Raw genomic sequence first — 17,034 nt, forward strand, 5'->3', positions numbered from 1 at the left:
GATGAGGAGAAGAGAGGGTTGCATCGTTGGTTCCAACGGCTCCCTATATAGCCAACAGCCCTCTCTCACAGACGGATTTCGCGGGATGATGGGTGGTGGTGAGAAGGGAAGGAAGGGGACCGCCAGGAACACTGCCCTTGCACATCCACCACCACGCATGTGCAGCAGCAGAAGCATGTCATACCGTTCGGGGGCTACGCTACGCTACGGATGCTTCGCGTGGGAATGGGCAGGCCATGGCATGGCCGCCAGGTATGACTATTCCTATTCCTATTCCCGTACCTGCAGCAGCAGGAGGAGAATCCGTCGCGGCTGCTGCTGCTACGACGAGCAGTGCGACTCTCGTCTCTCTCAGCCAAAATGTCATGGCCTCGAGCTAGACTAGCAGCCTCCGTCGTGCAGCGAATCGGTACTGCGAGGCTTTGCGGCGAGCAGAGAGCCAGAGAGACGACGTCTTACACGACATGCCTGTTGCAGACATACACTTTCGGCCACGCACCCGAAATAGTCACTCGCCTTGCCGCATGCGGCCCTAGCGCTGCACAGCCCGCCGCAACGCCAAAAGCCGCCTTTTCACACCTCTCACACCACCACTCTCTCTTCAGCCCCCACCCCACGCCCGACTCCGACGACGACTATGGATGGACTGTACCTGCGAGACTACGGCTGCGTCTGTCATCTGCTGCTGCTAGTATTCGCATTTGCTATTCCAAGTCGCGGTGAAGGATTCCGGCGCCCGCGGCGCTGGTAGCCTCCGGGACATGCCATCCACACAGCATCCCTACCGAGCGACCCAAACCACGGCCGCTTGCAGAGTCGATCTTCGAAGTGCGTAGGGCTGTATGCATGGCTTCCACGAGGTCGACTGTGCTGGCCGCCATGACGGGACGGGTAAACGGTGCATCGTCGACTCCTGTTCGTCGACACTCCTTCGTTCGTTCGCCTAAGAGGCACCCCTGGACCAATCACTCTCATCCTCTTGACGTTTGACTCATCACCTTGCGTACCTGTACGCATGTTATCTTGCAGCGGCACCAACTCCCCAAGAAGGACACCGGCAAATGCATGCCTTCATGGGAATAGGATTCGACTTGCACTAGGATCATGACGATGCCGCGCAGACCGCAGACCAAGGACACCCGATCGTCGAATCCATCTGGTACGACTATGTACGCGAGAGATGCCATATTTGCGTTTCATTTTGGTCGTACACCAGGGCTCAGAGCAAGAGCAAAACCGCACATCGTACAGACATGCTCGGCCGTCGACTTGGCGGCCGAAAGTGACAGATTCGTACAGCTTTGCGCATGAACGAAGGCAACGACTTTCTCGCTCTACGAACGAGCAATATTCCCCCACGCAAACGACAGGCAGACAGCGACACGGCACAGCAAGAACTAACAAACGCGTGTCGTCACCAAAGTCTTATCTCCATAACGGCAGCAAAGTAATCCCCATACCTCTCGCCTACCACCAATTGGAATCGCATCCTATCTCTTGCCGAATACGTCCACGCATATGTAATGTCTTGAACAAAATCGGCCAACAACAACAAACACCTCGGGGGCCGCCCTTCCAGCAGGATCAGCAAGCCTCGCGCCGCCGCACGTGTAACCACGAATCCTTTCCCATGCACAATGCAACAGATCCACACACCCACGCAAGAGCACCAACAAATCAGAGACCCACCATATCCTGCCCTGCCACCTGACTGATGGGGCTGAAAATTATTGAAATCATTCGCCTTTTCTTCACTGTCATCTGCGCGAAATGCTTGACAAAACCTCACCACGGAGCGCTCATGCATAGGCCGGCGATATTAGGGCTCGATACCGCTGACTGTCATTGGCAGGTACACCAACAGATCTATCTATTCCATCCGGTTGAACCGATTCCTCAATCATCCACGTGGTACAAAGACGCGGGATGGAGGCTGAAACTGGGTCGTTGTCTGCGTAGGGCTGATACACTTTCTGCATTACTGACTATGAGACAGGTGTCATGAGTATACAGACCGGTCAAGCAGATCCTCACGAATCCTGACTACACATAGCGGGCGTCGGAGTGGATGCGCCTCACCTTCACGTGTAACAAGCCCGAAACCAATGGCTTGGGTCAGGATCCACCTTCAGCTTCCGCAGCCAGGAACGAAGTCGAAAGTCGTACAAAGAAGAGGTATCATTGCTTTATGAAAGACATGCGTTACACATTCGGCATTGCTCGCATCGTCAAGCCTCCACATCCGTCATTACAACAACGCATCTATTTCTTTTCTCGCTGGCCGTATGCCTTGGTGGCGTAGTCACCCTTGTGCACGATCAAATCCTCGGGCCTGTAGTCCTGGCGACCGGAGAAGTATGAGTCCAAGATGGCCTTGGTACCGGCGGCGTAGCGCTTCTGGGCGTCGAGCGAGGTACCGGACATGTGTGGAACAGTGGCGTTGCCGCCGCCCCAGGTGGTGTACGAGGCGTAGCGGAGTGGGTGGTCCTTGGGTGCTGGCTGTGGGAACCAGACGTCACCACCGTAACCACGGAGCTGACCAGACTTGAGAGCCTCAGCGACATCCTCCTTGACGACAATGGCACCACGGGCGGTGTTGACGAGCCAAGAGCCTGCTATTGTTAGCACTAACATCAGTCCAACGGTATCGATCTGGACTCACCCTTCTTCATCTTGGAGATGAGCTCCTTGTTGAACAGGCCGCGGGTCTTCTCGTGGAGTGGGCAGTTGATGGTGACAACGTCACACTGGGCCAACATCTCCTCAAGGTTCTCAACTCTTCGGCAACCAATCTCCTTCTCCTTCTCTGCCGACAATGGCTGGTAGTCGAAGTAGAGGAGCTCCTTGCAGTCGAATGGCTTCAGGCGGCGGAGCACACGTTCACCGATACGGCCGACAGCGACGGTACCGACGACCTTGTCCTCGAGGTCGTACTCGTTCTTGGCGACCTCGGCGACGTTCCAGTCACCGCGGGCGATCTGTTCATGGGCTGGGACGAAGTTGCGGACGAGGACGAGGATGGTCATGACCACGTGCTCGGCGACGGAGACGACGTTGGAGCCGGTGACCTCAGCAACGGTGATACCGCCATTGGTCTTGTTGGCAGCGTTGAGGTCGACGTGGTCGGAACCGATACCAGCGGTGACGGCAAGCTTGAGGTTCTTCGCCTTGGCGAGACGCTCAGCAGTCAGGTAACCTGGGTGGAAGCTGTACAGACTGTCAATGCTGATTCTGTCTTGTGCCTAGGTAGTGTGCCTTACGGAGTGGTGATGATGACCTCGGCGTCGACGAGCTCCTGGTCAAACTTGCTGTTCTCGCCCTCCTTGTCGGAGGTGGTGACGAGAGTGTGGCCCTGGTCCTCAATCCACTTCCTCAGACCAAGCTCGTTCTCAGTCGTGCCCAGCAGCTGAGGCTCCTGCTTGGCGTGCTCGTGGCCCTGCGAGCGTTTCCATTAGCAACTGCAACGCACTCGATTCGCTGGTCTGCTCGGCTGGATGCAGGACTTACATCGTACAAAACGAGGAGAACCTTGCCCTGTCGTGACGAAGTCGCAGTCAGCGTTCTGACCCCTCCCAAGCTGGTTGTCCTGGCGAGCGAAGCCCCGCGTTGCGCGAAGGCGGCCGTGGCTCTCTGCGAGAGCAGGGAGCCGGCAGGGCGTGCAGCACGCAGGGCGGAGCGGGCAAATACCATTGTGAAAAGGAGTGTCCCTCTGGTGCCTGAGAAGAGAGGGCTTTCGTTATCGTGCGACGGAGGCGTGTGGTTCTATGTAGGTAGCTCGGTAGCTTTGGGGGACCTCGAGGCGGAGAGCTCTGCGATGATGAAAGTGTGTTAGCGGCATGCAGCTTCCTCCATCAAACCGATGGACGGGCTGTGAGCGGAACCTGAAGGCAAGTGAGATCAGCGGATGCGGGGGAGACTTGCCGTTACGTCGTGCTTGCGTTGGCGGGATGTCGACTAAACGATCAATACAACAACTCGTCGTCGAGCTGGATAAGGCGGGCGAGCTGTCTTCCTATATACCCAATGCTAAGCCTCGAATAGCTGGGTGGAGCTGCAAGGAAAAGCTCTGCCATCAGATGGTCACGACGCTTGTTGCGTTGTATTCGCTCGAGCGCGCCGTTGTGACGATGCTTCCTGCGAACCCCACTTCCAACTTGCCTCTCAGAAGCCTTCCAGCAGCAGTTCCGACCTTGTTGTCCCAATCTAATCACAATCCTTGACTACAACGACTGACCCGGCAGCAGCAAGAAGCGGGGTCCACCCAAGCGCAACAGCAGTGAGCAGCGCCCAGCGCTGGGCTAGTGTTCTCGAACGCTCGCAGGATGTATTGCGGAAGAGCAAGTCTCGGATGAGAGCAACCACGTTCAGGTTCGACGACTGGGGCCAGCCTTCGCCGTTTTGCCTGACCTGGAGAAAGCTTCCTAAACTCTAGCGGCCTGCGGCCATGCAAGTCCAAAAAGGCAATTCTTTCGTTTGTACGAAACGAGGCAAGCCAAGCCTGCACGATTTGACATTTCGCGTTCGATGATCGATTCTGTCTCGGTGCAGCGGAGCTTTTTGGTCGGGTCGACAGACTTTGAACGGACTTCTAATTATGTTTGCCAACTCCCGTGTTCGTCGTATGGGTGAAGAGAGTCTATACACTCTGATCTCGTCGGGGTATAGCAATGCCGGACCTGCAGTAGTGCAGACTCGGTGGAACGCCGGGTGCTGCTACCGTTTTCGGGGCGATTTGGCATCTTTTCACGACAACGTCAACATGATGATGTTGACGACCGACCATGAAACCACTCAAAGAGACGCAACCTGGCCTCTCGTCTCGCACCCGACGGTGGTTTCGAATCATTCGCCAAGCTTCCATAAGCCTTGTGGGGAATTGTGGGAGCCGCAAAACATCCCTACGCACTTCACGCCGTCGGCCACTGAAATGGGAGCCAGTTGCCGCAGTCTTCCGCAGACAAGTGTCGATTGTGCGGTGGCTTCGAGATTTTGCTGTGTTGCGATCATTACGAGTAGCTGTGTGATGTAAGCACCGTTCAGTTGCCCACAAAATGGAGCTACACAACAACGGCGATATCTCTGAGAAGGACCGGATGCTGGACTGGCTCGGGTAAGGGACCCGATCCGTTACGGCATCCTGCCGAGTCGTAAGCCTTCGCGTTTGGTGATCCAGCAATTGTGCAACTCTTGAGGTCGGGGCTGCTTTCCGGGTGCATTCTGCGATGGCCACAGAATACCGCAGCTTCCGCCATCACGAAGACATGTCGTAGTCAGTCATCTGCCGTGTTGAAGCGAGCTGGCTTTGTCGCCGCTGTTGTCAGAGGTATAGCAAGTTTGTCAAAGCGGGATGGTTATCGTAAACAACGTCAACGTTGACATAACACCTCGGGAGTAGTTGAGTGAGTGACTGAATGTTCGTCACGGAGCCGAGTCCGCTCGCGTTCTCGCATTGCAATTGACAGGATTCAGGCTGTCAAGTAAGGCACCCTGTTCAACCCCTCGCTTATTCATGCTGCTCGTGCCGCGAAAAGGGAAAGTTTGAAGTCGAATAGATACCCTAGCTCGATTCTAGGGGACGCCTGTAAGGGTTCTGAGAAGCCAGCAGGACCACGCGGTCAGTGCCTCCGTGCTGCGTTTGACTCCCGTACTGCGGCGAGGCCTCTGCAAGAAAGCTCATGGATGGCATTGACGTGGCTGCAGATGGGCGAAAGATGAAGTGAGCCAGATACCGGCCGTGCTTCGCCTGGTAGTGGTGCATGTAAAATGCAACTCTGCTTCATCAGGCGTGCATGTCGGTGTGAGAAAGGGACACGGAGCTGGGGACTTGCGACTGAGCCACAGAATGGCTGAGAATGGCTGAAAGCCACGTGCAACGAGGCGTGCAACAATCGCCAGCGGGCAGCTCTGGACCCAGATCTTGTCACGCACACCAAGTAACTGCTACACTCAGGTAGCCACCACACACCATGTCGTCCTACCTGAGCAACCTGCTCACCCACACCACCTCGAAATACAACTCGCTGCGCCGGACGCTGCTCTCCAGCGAAGACGACGGCGACACTGAGGACGATACCCACATCTGCCGAGTGCTGCGCGCATACTACACCGAGAAAGGACGGCCATTCCCACCATGGTTGCCAGCAGACCCCAACGACCGACGAGCAGTGACCCCGCAGCCGTACACGCAGAACTCTGGGTACTTCACCAGCGCCGGAGGGAAGAGTCAATACGCAGCAGTGCAAAATTCAGGCGGCAGTAACAGAGGGAGTCTGAGTGATCTATGGGATGCTCCTTCAGGTGGTCAGACAAGTGGTCCAATGCAACCGCAGAGTCTACGAAATGCGAGAAGACCTGTAGCACCTGCTCAAGGCAGTAGCAGCACTCTGGCGCCTCCACAAGCCAGACCGTTACCTTCACAAAGAGCAGGCAGCTACCAGAGCATGGCACCACAACCACCTTCGAGTCGACCTGGAAGTGCTGTCGATCCCAGTCCGCCGGCAAGCAGCGGTGGTGGATCAGCGCAAGAGAGGCTTAAGGCGAGGCTGTGGGGTGGAAATCGAAGTGCAAGTCCGCTGCCAGGCCAAGGTGCGAATCAATGTCCAGGTCAGAACCCATATGACCAGGCCGGTACGAGTGGTGGGAATCCGTACGACAGCGGTGGGCGGCGATACGGGAGGTGATGAATCAGCCTGGCCGGAGCGGACAGACAAGTTGATGCTACTCTGTTTGGCCGGCAAAGACGGGATTCTACATCCAGCAGTGCACGGCTCCATCACCATTCAGCTTTGGTGTCTTCGTCAACACCTGAGAGGCGAAATCATGGCTGAGCGGCCTGTTCACGACATTTCCAAAGAACCTACGGACGGATGCACCAGAGCTCTTTACATGCTGTGGTACTACCTCCAACAACAATACTATTATACCCTCTCGAATGGCAGTCCTAATGTATCCCGCATCATCAGAGCATTGGCCCTTCTTCCAATGCTTGCTGTGATTCCAAGCTTCACGCTAAAATGTCACCTTGAAGCCACCTTCACTTCACATGCCGCACGCAACACACGCAAAATGTCGTGCTCTTCAGGCTGTGCGAATAACAAGTGCTGTTTCATCAAACACACTTTTGCAGCTGGTCGCTAGGAGCTCATCGGCAAGAGCTATATAGGTCTAGGTCACCTCATTTGGATTTAGCTTCGAGGGTACCTCGATTGTCATGGAGAAGCTTGAGCACGCCATAGACCATCTGCAAACACCATTGGCGATCAGCACATCTCACGACCCGGAAACACCACAATGTTCGACGGTCGCACAGGAGTTGCAGATCCCGAGGCTGGCATATTGCTTGAGAGCTGCGTGTATAAAGGCAGCTAGGTGACATCGTTTCGCGCTGCGCGATTTCGCTACAGCAACTCATTCAAAATGTCGAAACGAGAGTACACCGACCCAAGCGTCTACAACACCCACCACGAACGGTTCCAGCGCGCTGGACTGCCAACGACTCAACAGGGATGGGTCCAGCGTGCCAAAGAAGTCGCATCCATTCTGGCGGAGGATGCTGCCAAGCGAGACATTGAGAACAAGTCACCTCGCGCTGAGGTTGCCATGCTGAAGTCTGCTGGCTTGTTGAAGACTCTTGGGCCAGCCAAGTATGGCGGTGGTAACCAAAGCTGGGAGACTGGATACAAGGTCATTCGTGAAGTCGCCAAGGGTGATGGATCGTTGGGCATGTTGCTGGGATACCACTTGCTCTGGTCTACGACTGCCAATGTCGTTGGTACGGAGGAACAGCATGACAGCGTGCAACAGGTCATCATTGAGAACAACTACTTCGTCGGTGGAGCTGTCAACCCGAGAGACAGCGACCTCAAGATCTCTTCTGACGGGGACGAGATTGTGTTCAATGGCCACAAGAACTTCAACACAGGAGGTGTGGTATCGGACTTGACTGTCCTGGAGGGGGTGCTAGACAACACTGAAGACCACATCTTCACGTTCGTCAAGACCGAACAGCCCGGCATCATCTTCGCGCACAACTGGGACAACGTAGGCCTGCGTCTGAGTGAATCGGGCAGCGTCAAGATCGACAACGTTCGCGTGCCATGGACTGATGCGCTGGGTTGGGACCCCGTCAGCAAGCGACCGGTCCAAGACGTCCTCGGAATCCCGTTCGCATCAATGCTCTTGCCCACGATCCAGCTGGTCTTCAGCAACTTCTACCTAGGCATCGCGCAGGGCGCTTTAGGTGCTGCATCTCACTACACCGTCAATGGCACACGTGCTTGGCCATATGGCGGAGATAACAAGGAAAAAGCTGTCGACGAGTGGTACATTCTCGAGCGCTACGGCGAGTGGCGCGCACACGTTGCAGCCGCAGATGCACTGGCAGATCGTGCTGGAGCTGAGATTGCCAACATCTATCGCGAAGCGGGACAGTACGGCTCATCCTTGGACCAGCAACTTCTCAAGGAGCACGTCAATCCCAACTACAGCCTGAGCAAGGTGGACGTCAACGGCGCCCTGAACAAGATCAACCCACCTTACGCTATTACTACCGCCACGAGCTTCCAGAACATCGGAGCCGAGTCAGGAGCCAACGGTGCCACCACGAACGGCTATTCGAATGGCTACACCAATGGCCACAAGCAAGGCAGTAACCGCAGCGCCATCACTGCGCTCCGCCGTGGAGAGGTGGCAGCCTTTGTTGCTCACGCCAAGGTCGTGACCACGGACACGGGCTTGAAGGTCACCAGCGGCATCTTCGAAACGCTCGGTGCCCGGGCGACTGGCAAGAAGTATGGTTTTGACAAGTACTGGAGGGACATCCGCACGCACTCGCTACATGATCCTGTGGCGTACAAGAAGAGGGAGGTCGGCAGATACCAGCTGTTGGGAGAGATTCCAGAGCCGACTTGGTACACGTAGACTATTGAAAGTAGCTAATGTATTGAACAAGAAGTTTTTCGTCTGCACGTGGTTCCTGATACCTACTATCGAATCGTCTCATTGAATGAGGTAGCCTCAGTTTTGGCCCCCAACTTTCACTCACCTCACGCGTCATGTCTCCTGCTTGTGGCTCAGCGCGGGGCAACAGCTACAAAGACAGGCGCAGTCCTGCTGCGAGTCCTCGAAACAACCCACCATGTGACTGCGGCCTCGAGGCTGTGACAGATGCCACCGATCCTTTTACACGCCCGCCAAAGCCTTAACAATACCTCTTCCACCATGCCGTCCACCCCTCCGCCGACAGACGCTTCTGCCGACCCTCCCAGCCCGCCATCGCCCACGGCCAGCTTCTACGACATGAGCGACGAAGACGAGACCGAGTATAGCACCGTGAGACATAGCAAGAGCACGAAAGGCGTCAAGCTATTGTATGCCAAGAGCAAGGTCTACGTCCATCCGACACCCAGCGCAAAGGACAATGTCGCGGGCTTTGTGGCGTTGGTCCAGCAGAAGCCTGAAGGGTCAGAGGCGCCGACGACGCCTGGAAGTAGCAGTGGACGAACGAGGCCGCGATCGGATTTACTGATTTCATGGGTTCCGGAGAATGGATTGGGAGATGTCACGGAGAAGTATACCAAGGTCGAGATGGCGAATGTCGACACTGAGAGCCCGCCCAAGCAATCGTTCCTTGTTCCAAGGCCACCGGTTGTTACGTCGCACAGCTCCAGCCTGGGCACATACGCGTTTGCGATCCCAGTCAGTGAGATCTTCAGCATCCTCGTCCGCCCGCCTAGCACGGGATGGTGGTTCGGCAGCATCGTCATCAACTCCCGTTCAGGCGACAGCTTCCCACCGCTCTTCTTCCACGACTCTGAGTGCCAGTCTACGATCGATCAGCGTAAGAAGCTGCAGCGCGAGAACTTCAGCATCGAGGGCAAAGCTGGGGGAATGTTCTGGGGTGGCGATCAGGTGTTGGAGTGGTTGAAGAGATACGTGACCATTGAACGATCTGTGCAAGAGCCGAGTATCTACCTGGTTGATCCGAATGAGGCTGATAAGTTGTCTTTTGGGAGTGGCGGGAAGCCTACGTCGGATAATGTGAGGAATGTGCTGGAGGGCAAGCCGAAAGATCATCCGTCAAATTCGAAGAGGAACAGCAATGGCAATCAAGGAGAGCAAGTCTTGAATGTGCTCAAGCAGGCGCGTTGGAACTTTATGGAGAAGATGGCTCAGGTCACGACGTTCACGAGACGGACGGCGCAGGCGGTGGCGGAGAACAAGAATCTGCCGCCCCAAGTTCGACGTTTGATGCAGAATCCCCAAGTGCAGACAGTGTCAGACGAGTTTGACTCGGCGAGACTTTATCTTGCACGATGGGCGATGGGTATTGCTGAGCAATCGGAGCGTGAGAGGAATCAGCGGATATGGACGGCCAAGGATATTCTGGAAGTCGAGGATAGCGAGCTGGGCCAGTTTGAGCTGCTTGATGCAGACGCCCAAGGGCTGAGCCTTGCAGACAAGAGGAAGCCTGTGACACTGGAAGAGTGGAACAGCTTCTTCAATTCAAGGACAGGACGAGTGGAGAAGACGTCTGACGAGATCAAGGAACGAGTGTTCCATGGTGGTCTTTCTACTGAAGACGGTGTAAGAAAGGAGGCATGGTTGTTCTTGCTTGGTGTTTACGAGTGGGACAGCACGAAAGAGGAGCGTCATGCGAAGATGGACAGTCTGAGAGACGAGTACATTCGTCTCAAAGGTGCCTGGTGGGAGCGGATGGTCGATGAGACTGGTACTCTGGAAGAGCGGGAGTGGTGGAAGGAGCAGAAGATGCGAATAGGTACGTCTCACAACCTCTGCGATACTATCACTGCTGCTGATGCCTTTGCTGACCGTGCCATTCATGGCCAAATAGAAAAGGATGTCCATCGCACTGATCGACATCTGCCCATCTTCGCGGGCGAAGATATCCCTCACCCTGACCCAGACAGTCCGTTCGCAGAGTCTGGTACCAATGTCCATCTGGAGCAGATGAAGGATATGCTTCTGACATACAACGAATACAACCGCGACCTCGGCTACGTTCAGGGCATGAGCGACTTGCTGGCACCTATCTATGCTGTCGAGCAAGATGACGCCGTTGCGTTTTGGGGCTTCACCAAATTCATGGAACGAATGGAGCGAAACTTTCTGCGGGATCAATCTGGCATGAGATTGCAGCTAACGACGCTCGATCAGCTTGTGCAGATACTCGACCCGAAGCTGTACGAGCACCTCGAGAAGCTGGACAGCACCAACTTCTTTTTCTTCTTCCGCATGCTTCTGGTCTGGTTCAAGCGGGAGTTTGAATTTGAGGATATCCTGCGTATGTGGGAAGGGCTCTGGACCGATTACTTGTCCTCAAACTTCCATCTATTCATCGCAGCCGCGATCCTTGAGAAGCATCGAAATGTCATCATGGACCACTTGAAGGGCTTCGATGAAGTGCTGAAGTACGTCAACGAACTCTCGGGTACGATTGACTTGTACTCGACCCTCGTCAGAGCCGAAGCGCTCTTCAGGAGATTCCAACGCATGGTCGAGGCGATTGACAAGAAGTCCAACTTCCCGATACCATCGGCTCGACAGAGACTTCCACAGCCGCCATCACCCACTGCTGCTCGGCCGGGTAGCGATGGCAGACCCAGACAGGGCAGCAGCTCCAGCATCGGTAACGCGAGCGGAAGTACCAGACGACCTTCACAAGGCACGGCTCAGACATCGGGCCGAGAAAGGACTGTTGGCGATCACATCGCGGCTGGCATTGGAGCGGAGAAGGAGAGAGTGATTACGCCTGAACTTCGCAGTTTGTTGAGTCGGGATGTGCCTAAGCTTGATAAGACGGAGGTTCAAGCTCACGGTGGTGGTGTTGGAAGTTAGATGACGAGACGAGCGAACTGGAGTAGTTACGATGGACTATATGACTTGATGGCATGCGATGAGTTACGGCGTTGAGGTTGGATGTAGAGGTATGTGGACATGAGGGTTACTAGCATTTACTCGCGCACAGAATGCGACGGATGAAGGATGGGGGCGCCAGTTCGACTCAATTTGATTTTTTCCTCAAGAGTGACGCATGTTCTAAGAGTCGCCGTTCACCAGTGGGGAGAGGATTTCTGATATTCACTTCAAGTGAAGTTTCAAGCTTTTACATGTGACAAGCGCGCTAAAACTCAAATAGGCTCAACCTCAGTCTTCCTCGACAACCACACCACCCAACAACCTCGCAACTCTAAAAAAATACACAATACAAGTCAGCAACATGGATGCCTTTGATCAAACGCAGCACATCGCGCAGCATATCGCCAGCAGCAGCAGAGTCGTTGTCGCTCCTCATTCTCGCGGCGCAAGACTCTTGCTCGAAAACCCCGACGACAGCGATCTCATCGACTTCGAGGAAGATGACGACGTACAACAACTCGAGCCAGTCCCCGAAATCCTCACCTCCGACGACCTCGAACCCATCCAAACCCCCTGGTCTCCCCTCGGCGTCGGCGAGCACGAGTTCAGCAACATGCACACCACCCCCGGCTACTCACCCGAAACCTCCCCGACCCCATGGACAGGAACAGTGACGGAACCCCCCACCTTTCCCCAATAACACGAACTCACCCTCCTCTGCAACCCCTCCCCTCCTGTCCCCAATGCCCACCGCGTCACAATCACCGCCACCTTCTACACCACCTTCCACGCCCTCCTCTCCAACGCCCAAACCCGCACCTCAGGGCTCCAGGGAACCTTCCAATTCTCCTACGACATCACGCCGTCCTCTACGACCTGGGAGGACTTTATGCGGGGATTCTGGCAGCAAGCTTTAGCTCATGAACTACCTGAGAGGATTAGTGTGGAGGGTAGGGGGAGGCCGCTCTTGACGGTGTGGATTAGTGCGAAGGTTGTGGAGGAGGAGAGGGGGCTGTTTGGGGGGAGGAAAAGGAAGGAGAGGGTTGTGGTTTTGGAGAGGGAGGGGTGGAGGGAGGGGGTGAGGAGGGTTTTGGAGGGTGGGGTGAGGGAGGTTTGGGTTAGGTATTGTTTGATGGATGGGGAGGGGAGAGTCGGTGTTGAGGGGAGGGAGAGGGAGAGGGAGGTTGGGAGGAGGCGGTTGGGGCAGGGGGAGGGCGAGGGGTCGAGGGCGAGGGCTATGTAGATTTGGATGGCGGGTACTGTGATGGGGCTGTGAGGATGGTGGGGATGGGGTTTGGTGTGTTAAGTTTGGAGGGAGATGAAGGATGTAGTGACTACGGCAAGGGGCGGTGCTTGGACTGATCATCACTTCGTTGCTTTTGGATGGTTGGCTTGTAGTCGTAGAGACACTGAACATTACCGCAATGGACCACATCACAGGGAAATCCTTTCTACTAGAAACCTCCGGACTCTCGACTCGTTACCCCCGTCAGCGAGACCTCGAGCACCGATGATGATGATGACTCAGTCTCCAGCAATCTCTATCGCTCAACCGACGCTCTGCCTCGATTCCAATGTCTTCTGCGAGGTTTGCTGACGAGCTGCAAATCAGAGCTGCGTTTTCTGAGACTTTGTGTTCTTCTCCATCATTTCGAGCTTATGTGTCTGATGACCGTCGATGAGACTTCATCGTGAGGAGGCTGTATTATGGAAACGGAGCGAGCATGTAATTGGAAGGTTTCATTCGTATTCTCATGACTTCATAATCTCCCCGGACTCCCTTCGTCACGTTGTTTCCTTCATCCCGGCCCAAGCCTAGCTCGCACCGCATTCTTCAGCTGCAGCACTGTCGCGGCTGTCAAAGGTGGAGCGATTCCCTGTCGCGCCAAATCCTGATAGTTTGCCACTACGAAGCGCATGATATCGATGGGCTTGAGATGTCGCATGATGTGCAGCATAATCTCGGCCGGCATGCGTAGTAGAGGGAACAGTGCTGGGATCTGTGTCTGTGTCGTGATGTAGATCACTCGTGGCCTTGATAGCGCTGGCGCCAGGCCGTACGAGTGGAGAAGTGGGTAGTTGGCGAATGCGAAGTTGATGAAGGACTCTGCTGGCAAGTAGTCGACGATATCCAGAATCAATTCTGAGGGTAGGGAGTAGAATGGATGACGAGGCTGCGTGGTCGTTGCCAATTGTTGGCTGTTGGTTGCTGACGACGAAGCTGCGCCATCGACTTGATCATCGCCATTGGACTCAGCAGTCGATTGATCTGGTACGTCTTCGCTTGCCATGATTCTTCAATCTGCGTGCTGCTTGTGCTGCTCGGTTTTCAACAAGCTGGCAATCTTGTCTGAGACGAACCAAGCGACAACGGCTAGGACGATGATGTAGGCCGCCGTGGAAAGCAGAGAGACCGGAAGAACGTTTGCCAGATAGGGGTCCAGAATGATGTCGACGTCCACAGGTTCAGGGTGCTGCATCAAAGTCTTGTTGGTGGTGAAGTAGTCGGCGGCAGCTTGAACGTGAAGGAACAAGATAGTCCCAGTTGAGTATTCAGGCTTCAATGCGTTGTCTTCGGCTGGGGGTTGTGAAACTTGCAACTCGGCAAATCCGGCCAGGCTCTGAATCAGATATGGAGAATCGAACACATGCGAGATGTTGTAGACGTTCAGCCAGAACTCCGTCGGTTGCTGTGTTGGGAGTCAGCTGACATGAAAGTTTAAGAGTAGGCGTTGTTGCCTGGTCTAAGAACACACAATAGCAGCCCAGCAAATGCGAACCTCGTACCGCTGTCCTTCGTTTAAGCCTCGTAGCAGATACCAGGAATCAAGGCCTCTGGCAGCTTCTTCGCTAGGAAAGGCGACGTTGAGTGATCTCCGCAGTTTGGAGTGGCTGTAAGTGAGGGTGTCGAGATTCAGAGCATCCAGCTGTGGCTCTGCATCGGGGAGAGTGATGGCAGACGGGGCGATGAAGATGGTCTTTTCTGTGTTTGCAAGAGCTGCAGTCGCAAACAGAAGCGCGGTTGGGATGTACCAAGCCAGAGGTCTCATGGTGGTGGAGGCGGCGGCGTACGAGGGCAGCAAGTCACTAGGCAGTGGTGCATTCTCACATGCACGGAGGGGAGTGAATGTGAATTGATTGACGGCTCAGTGGATGTTTATTCAATTCTTGATGAGACTTTGAGTCGTCGTCGCCGTCACAAGCTGGCCAGCGGGAAACAGCGACGGCGCGCTGCGAGTGGTCGCCGTTGACACGCTAACGTCGGCGGGCGGCCGTACCCCTGCCAAAGCCCAAAGTCTAATCGGCACCCACAAACAAGCAGCGCACTTTCTCCCCGCTGCCAAACACACGCGCCTGCAACCACTCGAGGACAACACTTCCTCCCACCGCCATCTCTCCCATCGCCGACCGTCAAGAGACACCCTACCATCCACTCCATCCACTCGATCTCCGCCCACCATGCGTGAAGTCATTAGCTTGAACGGTATGTTTACTCCTATTCAGGGCCCGCGCGCCTTGACCGCCATATTGGGCCTCGCCGTTGAGATTGAGCCGTATACTGACTTTTCACGCGTGTAGTCGGCCAGGCCGGTTGCCAAATCGCCAACAGCTGCTGGGAGGTCAGTACCATCACATTAAGAGCAGGATGCAAGGGCATGGAGAGAGCAGACGGGGAAATATGGGTGCCTGAAGACATTGAGACTGACATGACCCTGGTATAGCTCTACTGCCTCGAGCACGGCATTCAGGTAAGAGGACACACATTCAACATGAAGTGAAGCGAATGCTGACAATTGCAACAGCCAGACGGTTACCTCACTGAGGAGCGCAAGGCCGCCGACGACGACCATGGCTTCTCTACCTTCTTCTCCGAGACCGGTATGCCACCAAAACCCAATTGCATATCGACATGAGCTGACACCTTCAAGGCCAGGGCAAGTACGTCCCACGCACCATCTACGCCGATCTCGAGCCCAATGTCGTCGACGAGGTCCGCACCGGCACCTACCGCTCCCTCTTCCACCCAGAGCAGATGATCACTGGCAAGGAGGATGCGTCCAACAACTACGCTCGTGGCCACTACACCGTCGGCAAGGAGCTTATCGACCAGGTCTTGGACAAGGTCCGACAGGTGGCCGACAACTGCTCTGGTCTTCAGGGTTTCCTTGTCTTCCACAGCTTCGGTGGTGGTACTGGATCTGGTTTCGGTGCCCTCCTGATGGAGCGCCTGTCGGTCGACTACGGCAAGAAGTGCAAGCTGGAGTTCTGCGTCTACCCAGCCCCTCAGGTCGCCACCTCGGTCGTCGAGCCATACAATTCGATCCTCACTACCCACACCACCCTCGAGCACAGCGACTGCTCGTTCATGGTCGACAACGAGGCCATCTACGACATCTGCCGCCGCAACCTCGGCATTGAGCGTCCAAACTACGAGAACCTGAACCGCCTGATCGCTCAGGTCGTCTCTTCCATCACCGCCTCTCTCCGCTTCGACGGCTCCCTCAACGTCGACTTGAACGAGTTCCAGACCAACCTGGTGCCCTACCCACGTATCCACTTCCCACTGGTTGCCTACGCTCCAATTGTCTCCGCGGCCAAGGCTGCCCATGAGGCCAACAGCGTGCAGGAGATCAGCATGTCCTGCTTCGAGCCCAACAGCCAGATGGTCAAGTGTGACCCCCGCAACGGCAAGTACATGGCCACTTGCCTGCTTTACCGTGGCGATGTCGTCCCCAAGGACGTCCACCAGGCCGTTGCCACCCTCAAGACCAAGCGCACCATCCAGTTCGTCGACTGGTGCCCAACTGGGTTCAAGATCGGTATCTGCTACCAGCCACCACAGATGGTGCCAAACGGCGATCTCGCCAAGGTCAACCGCGCCGTCTGCATGCTGTCCAACACCACCGCCATCGCCGAGGCCTGGTCTGCTCTCTCCCACAAGTTCGACCTCATGTACAGCAAGCGTGCCTTCGTTCACTGGTACGTTGGTGAGGGTATGGAGGAGGGTGAGTTCTCTGAGGCTCGTGAGGACTTGGCTGCCCTCGAACGCGACTATGAGGAAGTCGCTGCCGACTCCGCTGAGGGCGAGGAGGGTGCCGAGGCTGAATACTAGGCGCGATGATAGCAAGCAGGGACAGCCAGGCGTGAGAAGCTGTT

At 55.5% G+C, this 17,034-nt stretch overlaps 8 protein-coding genes across 8 annotated transcripts; 6 read left to right on the forward strand and 2 right to left on the reverse strand.

Annotated features, from left to right (window-relative positions):
- Positions 1 to 360: 360 nt before the first annotated feature.
- Positions 361 to 723, forward strand: M409DRAFT_53442 (uncharacterized protein; the record flags this gene model as incomplete). Its single annotated transcript, XM_033812370.1, has 1 exon — positions 361 to 723. The coding sequence occupies one exon, from the start codon at positions 361 to 363 to the stop codon at positions 721 to 723; it is 363 nt and encodes a 120-aa protein (XP_033669017.1).
- Positions 724 to 2,262: 1,539 nt separating this feature from the next.
- M409DRAFT_53443 (uncharacterized protein) lies at positions 2,263 to 3,690 on the reverse strand (the record flags this gene model as incomplete). Its single annotated transcript, XM_033812371.1, has 4 exons — positions 2,263 to 2,612; positions 2,663 to 3,207; positions 3,261 to 3,436; positions 3,508 to 3,690. 4 exons carry the CDS (start codon positions 3,688 to 3,690, stop codon positions 2,263 to 2,265), a joined length of 1,254 nt encoding a protein of 417 aa, XP_033669018.1.
- A 2,276-nt stretch (positions 3,691 to 5,966) lies between these two features.
- On the forward strand, positions 5,967 to 6,680 carry M409DRAFT_53444 (uncharacterized protein; the record flags this gene model as incomplete). The annotated part of the gene is made up of 1 exon (XM_033812372.1): positions 5,967 to 6,680. The coding sequence occupies one exon, from the start codon at positions 5,967 to 5,969 to the stop codon at positions 6,678 to 6,680; it is 714 nt and encodes a 237-aa protein (XP_033669019.1).
- Positions 6,681 to 7,416: 736 nt separating this feature from the next.
- Positions 7,417 to 8,919, forward strand: M409DRAFT_53445 (uncharacterized protein; the record flags this gene model as incomplete). The annotated part of the gene is made up of 1 exon (XM_033812373.1): positions 7,417 to 8,919. One exon carries the CDS (start codon positions 7,417 to 7,419, stop codon positions 8,917 to 8,919), a length of 1,503 nt encoding a protein of 500 aa, XP_033669020.1.
- Positions 8,920 to 9,219: 300 nt separating this feature from the next.
- Positions 9,220 to 11,856, forward strand: M409DRAFT_21578 (uncharacterized protein; the record flags this gene model as incomplete). Its single annotated transcript, XM_033805921.1, has 2 exons — positions 9,220 to 10,777; positions 10,853 to 11,856. The coding sequence occupies 2 exons, from the start codon at positions 9,220 to 9,222 to the stop codon at positions 11,854 to 11,856; spliced, it is 2,562 nt and encodes an 853-aa protein (XP_033669021.1).
- A 382-nt stretch (positions 11,857 to 12,238) lies between these two features.
- Positions 12,239 to 13,120, forward strand: M409DRAFT_21579 (uncharacterized protein; the record flags this gene model as incomplete). The annotated part of the gene is made up of 2 exons (XM_033805922.1): positions 12,239 to 12,547; positions 12,710 to 13,120. The coding sequence occupies 2 exons, from the start codon at positions 12,239 to 12,241 to the stop codon at positions 13,118 to 13,120; spliced, it is 720 nt and encodes a 239-aa protein (XP_033669022.1).
- Positions 13,121 to 14,174: 1,054 nt separating this feature from the next.
- On the reverse strand, positions 14,175 to 14,927 carry M409DRAFT_53447 (uncharacterized protein; the record flags this gene model as incomplete). Its single annotated transcript, XM_033812374.1, has 2 exons — positions 14,175 to 14,567; positions 14,634 to 14,927. 2 exons carry the CDS (start codon positions 14,925 to 14,927, stop codon positions 14,175 to 14,177), a joined length of 687 nt encoding a protein of 228 aa, XP_033669023.1.
- A 409-nt stretch (positions 14,928 to 15,336) lies between these two features.
- On the forward strand, positions 15,337 to 16,990 carry M409DRAFT_21581 (uncharacterized protein; the record flags this gene model as incomplete). Its single annotated transcript, XM_033805923.1, has 5 exons — positions 15,337 to 15,361; positions 15,457 to 15,497; positions 15,600 to 15,626; positions 15,681 to 15,756; positions 15,807 to 16,990. 5 exons carry the CDS (start codon positions 15,337 to 15,339, stop codon positions 16,988 to 16,990), a joined length of 1,353 nt encoding a protein of 450 aa, XP_033669024.1.
- Between the last annotated feature and the right edge of the window lie 44 nt (positions 16,991 to 17,034).

This window comes from Zasmidium cellare, assembly GCF_010093935.1.
Source record: "Zasmidium cellare ATCC 36951 unplaced genomic scaffold M409scaffold_13, whole genome shotgun sequence".
NCBI lineage: Eukaryota > Fungi > Ascomycota > Dothideomycetes > Mycosphaerellales > Mycosphaerellaceae > Zasmidium > Zasmidium cellare.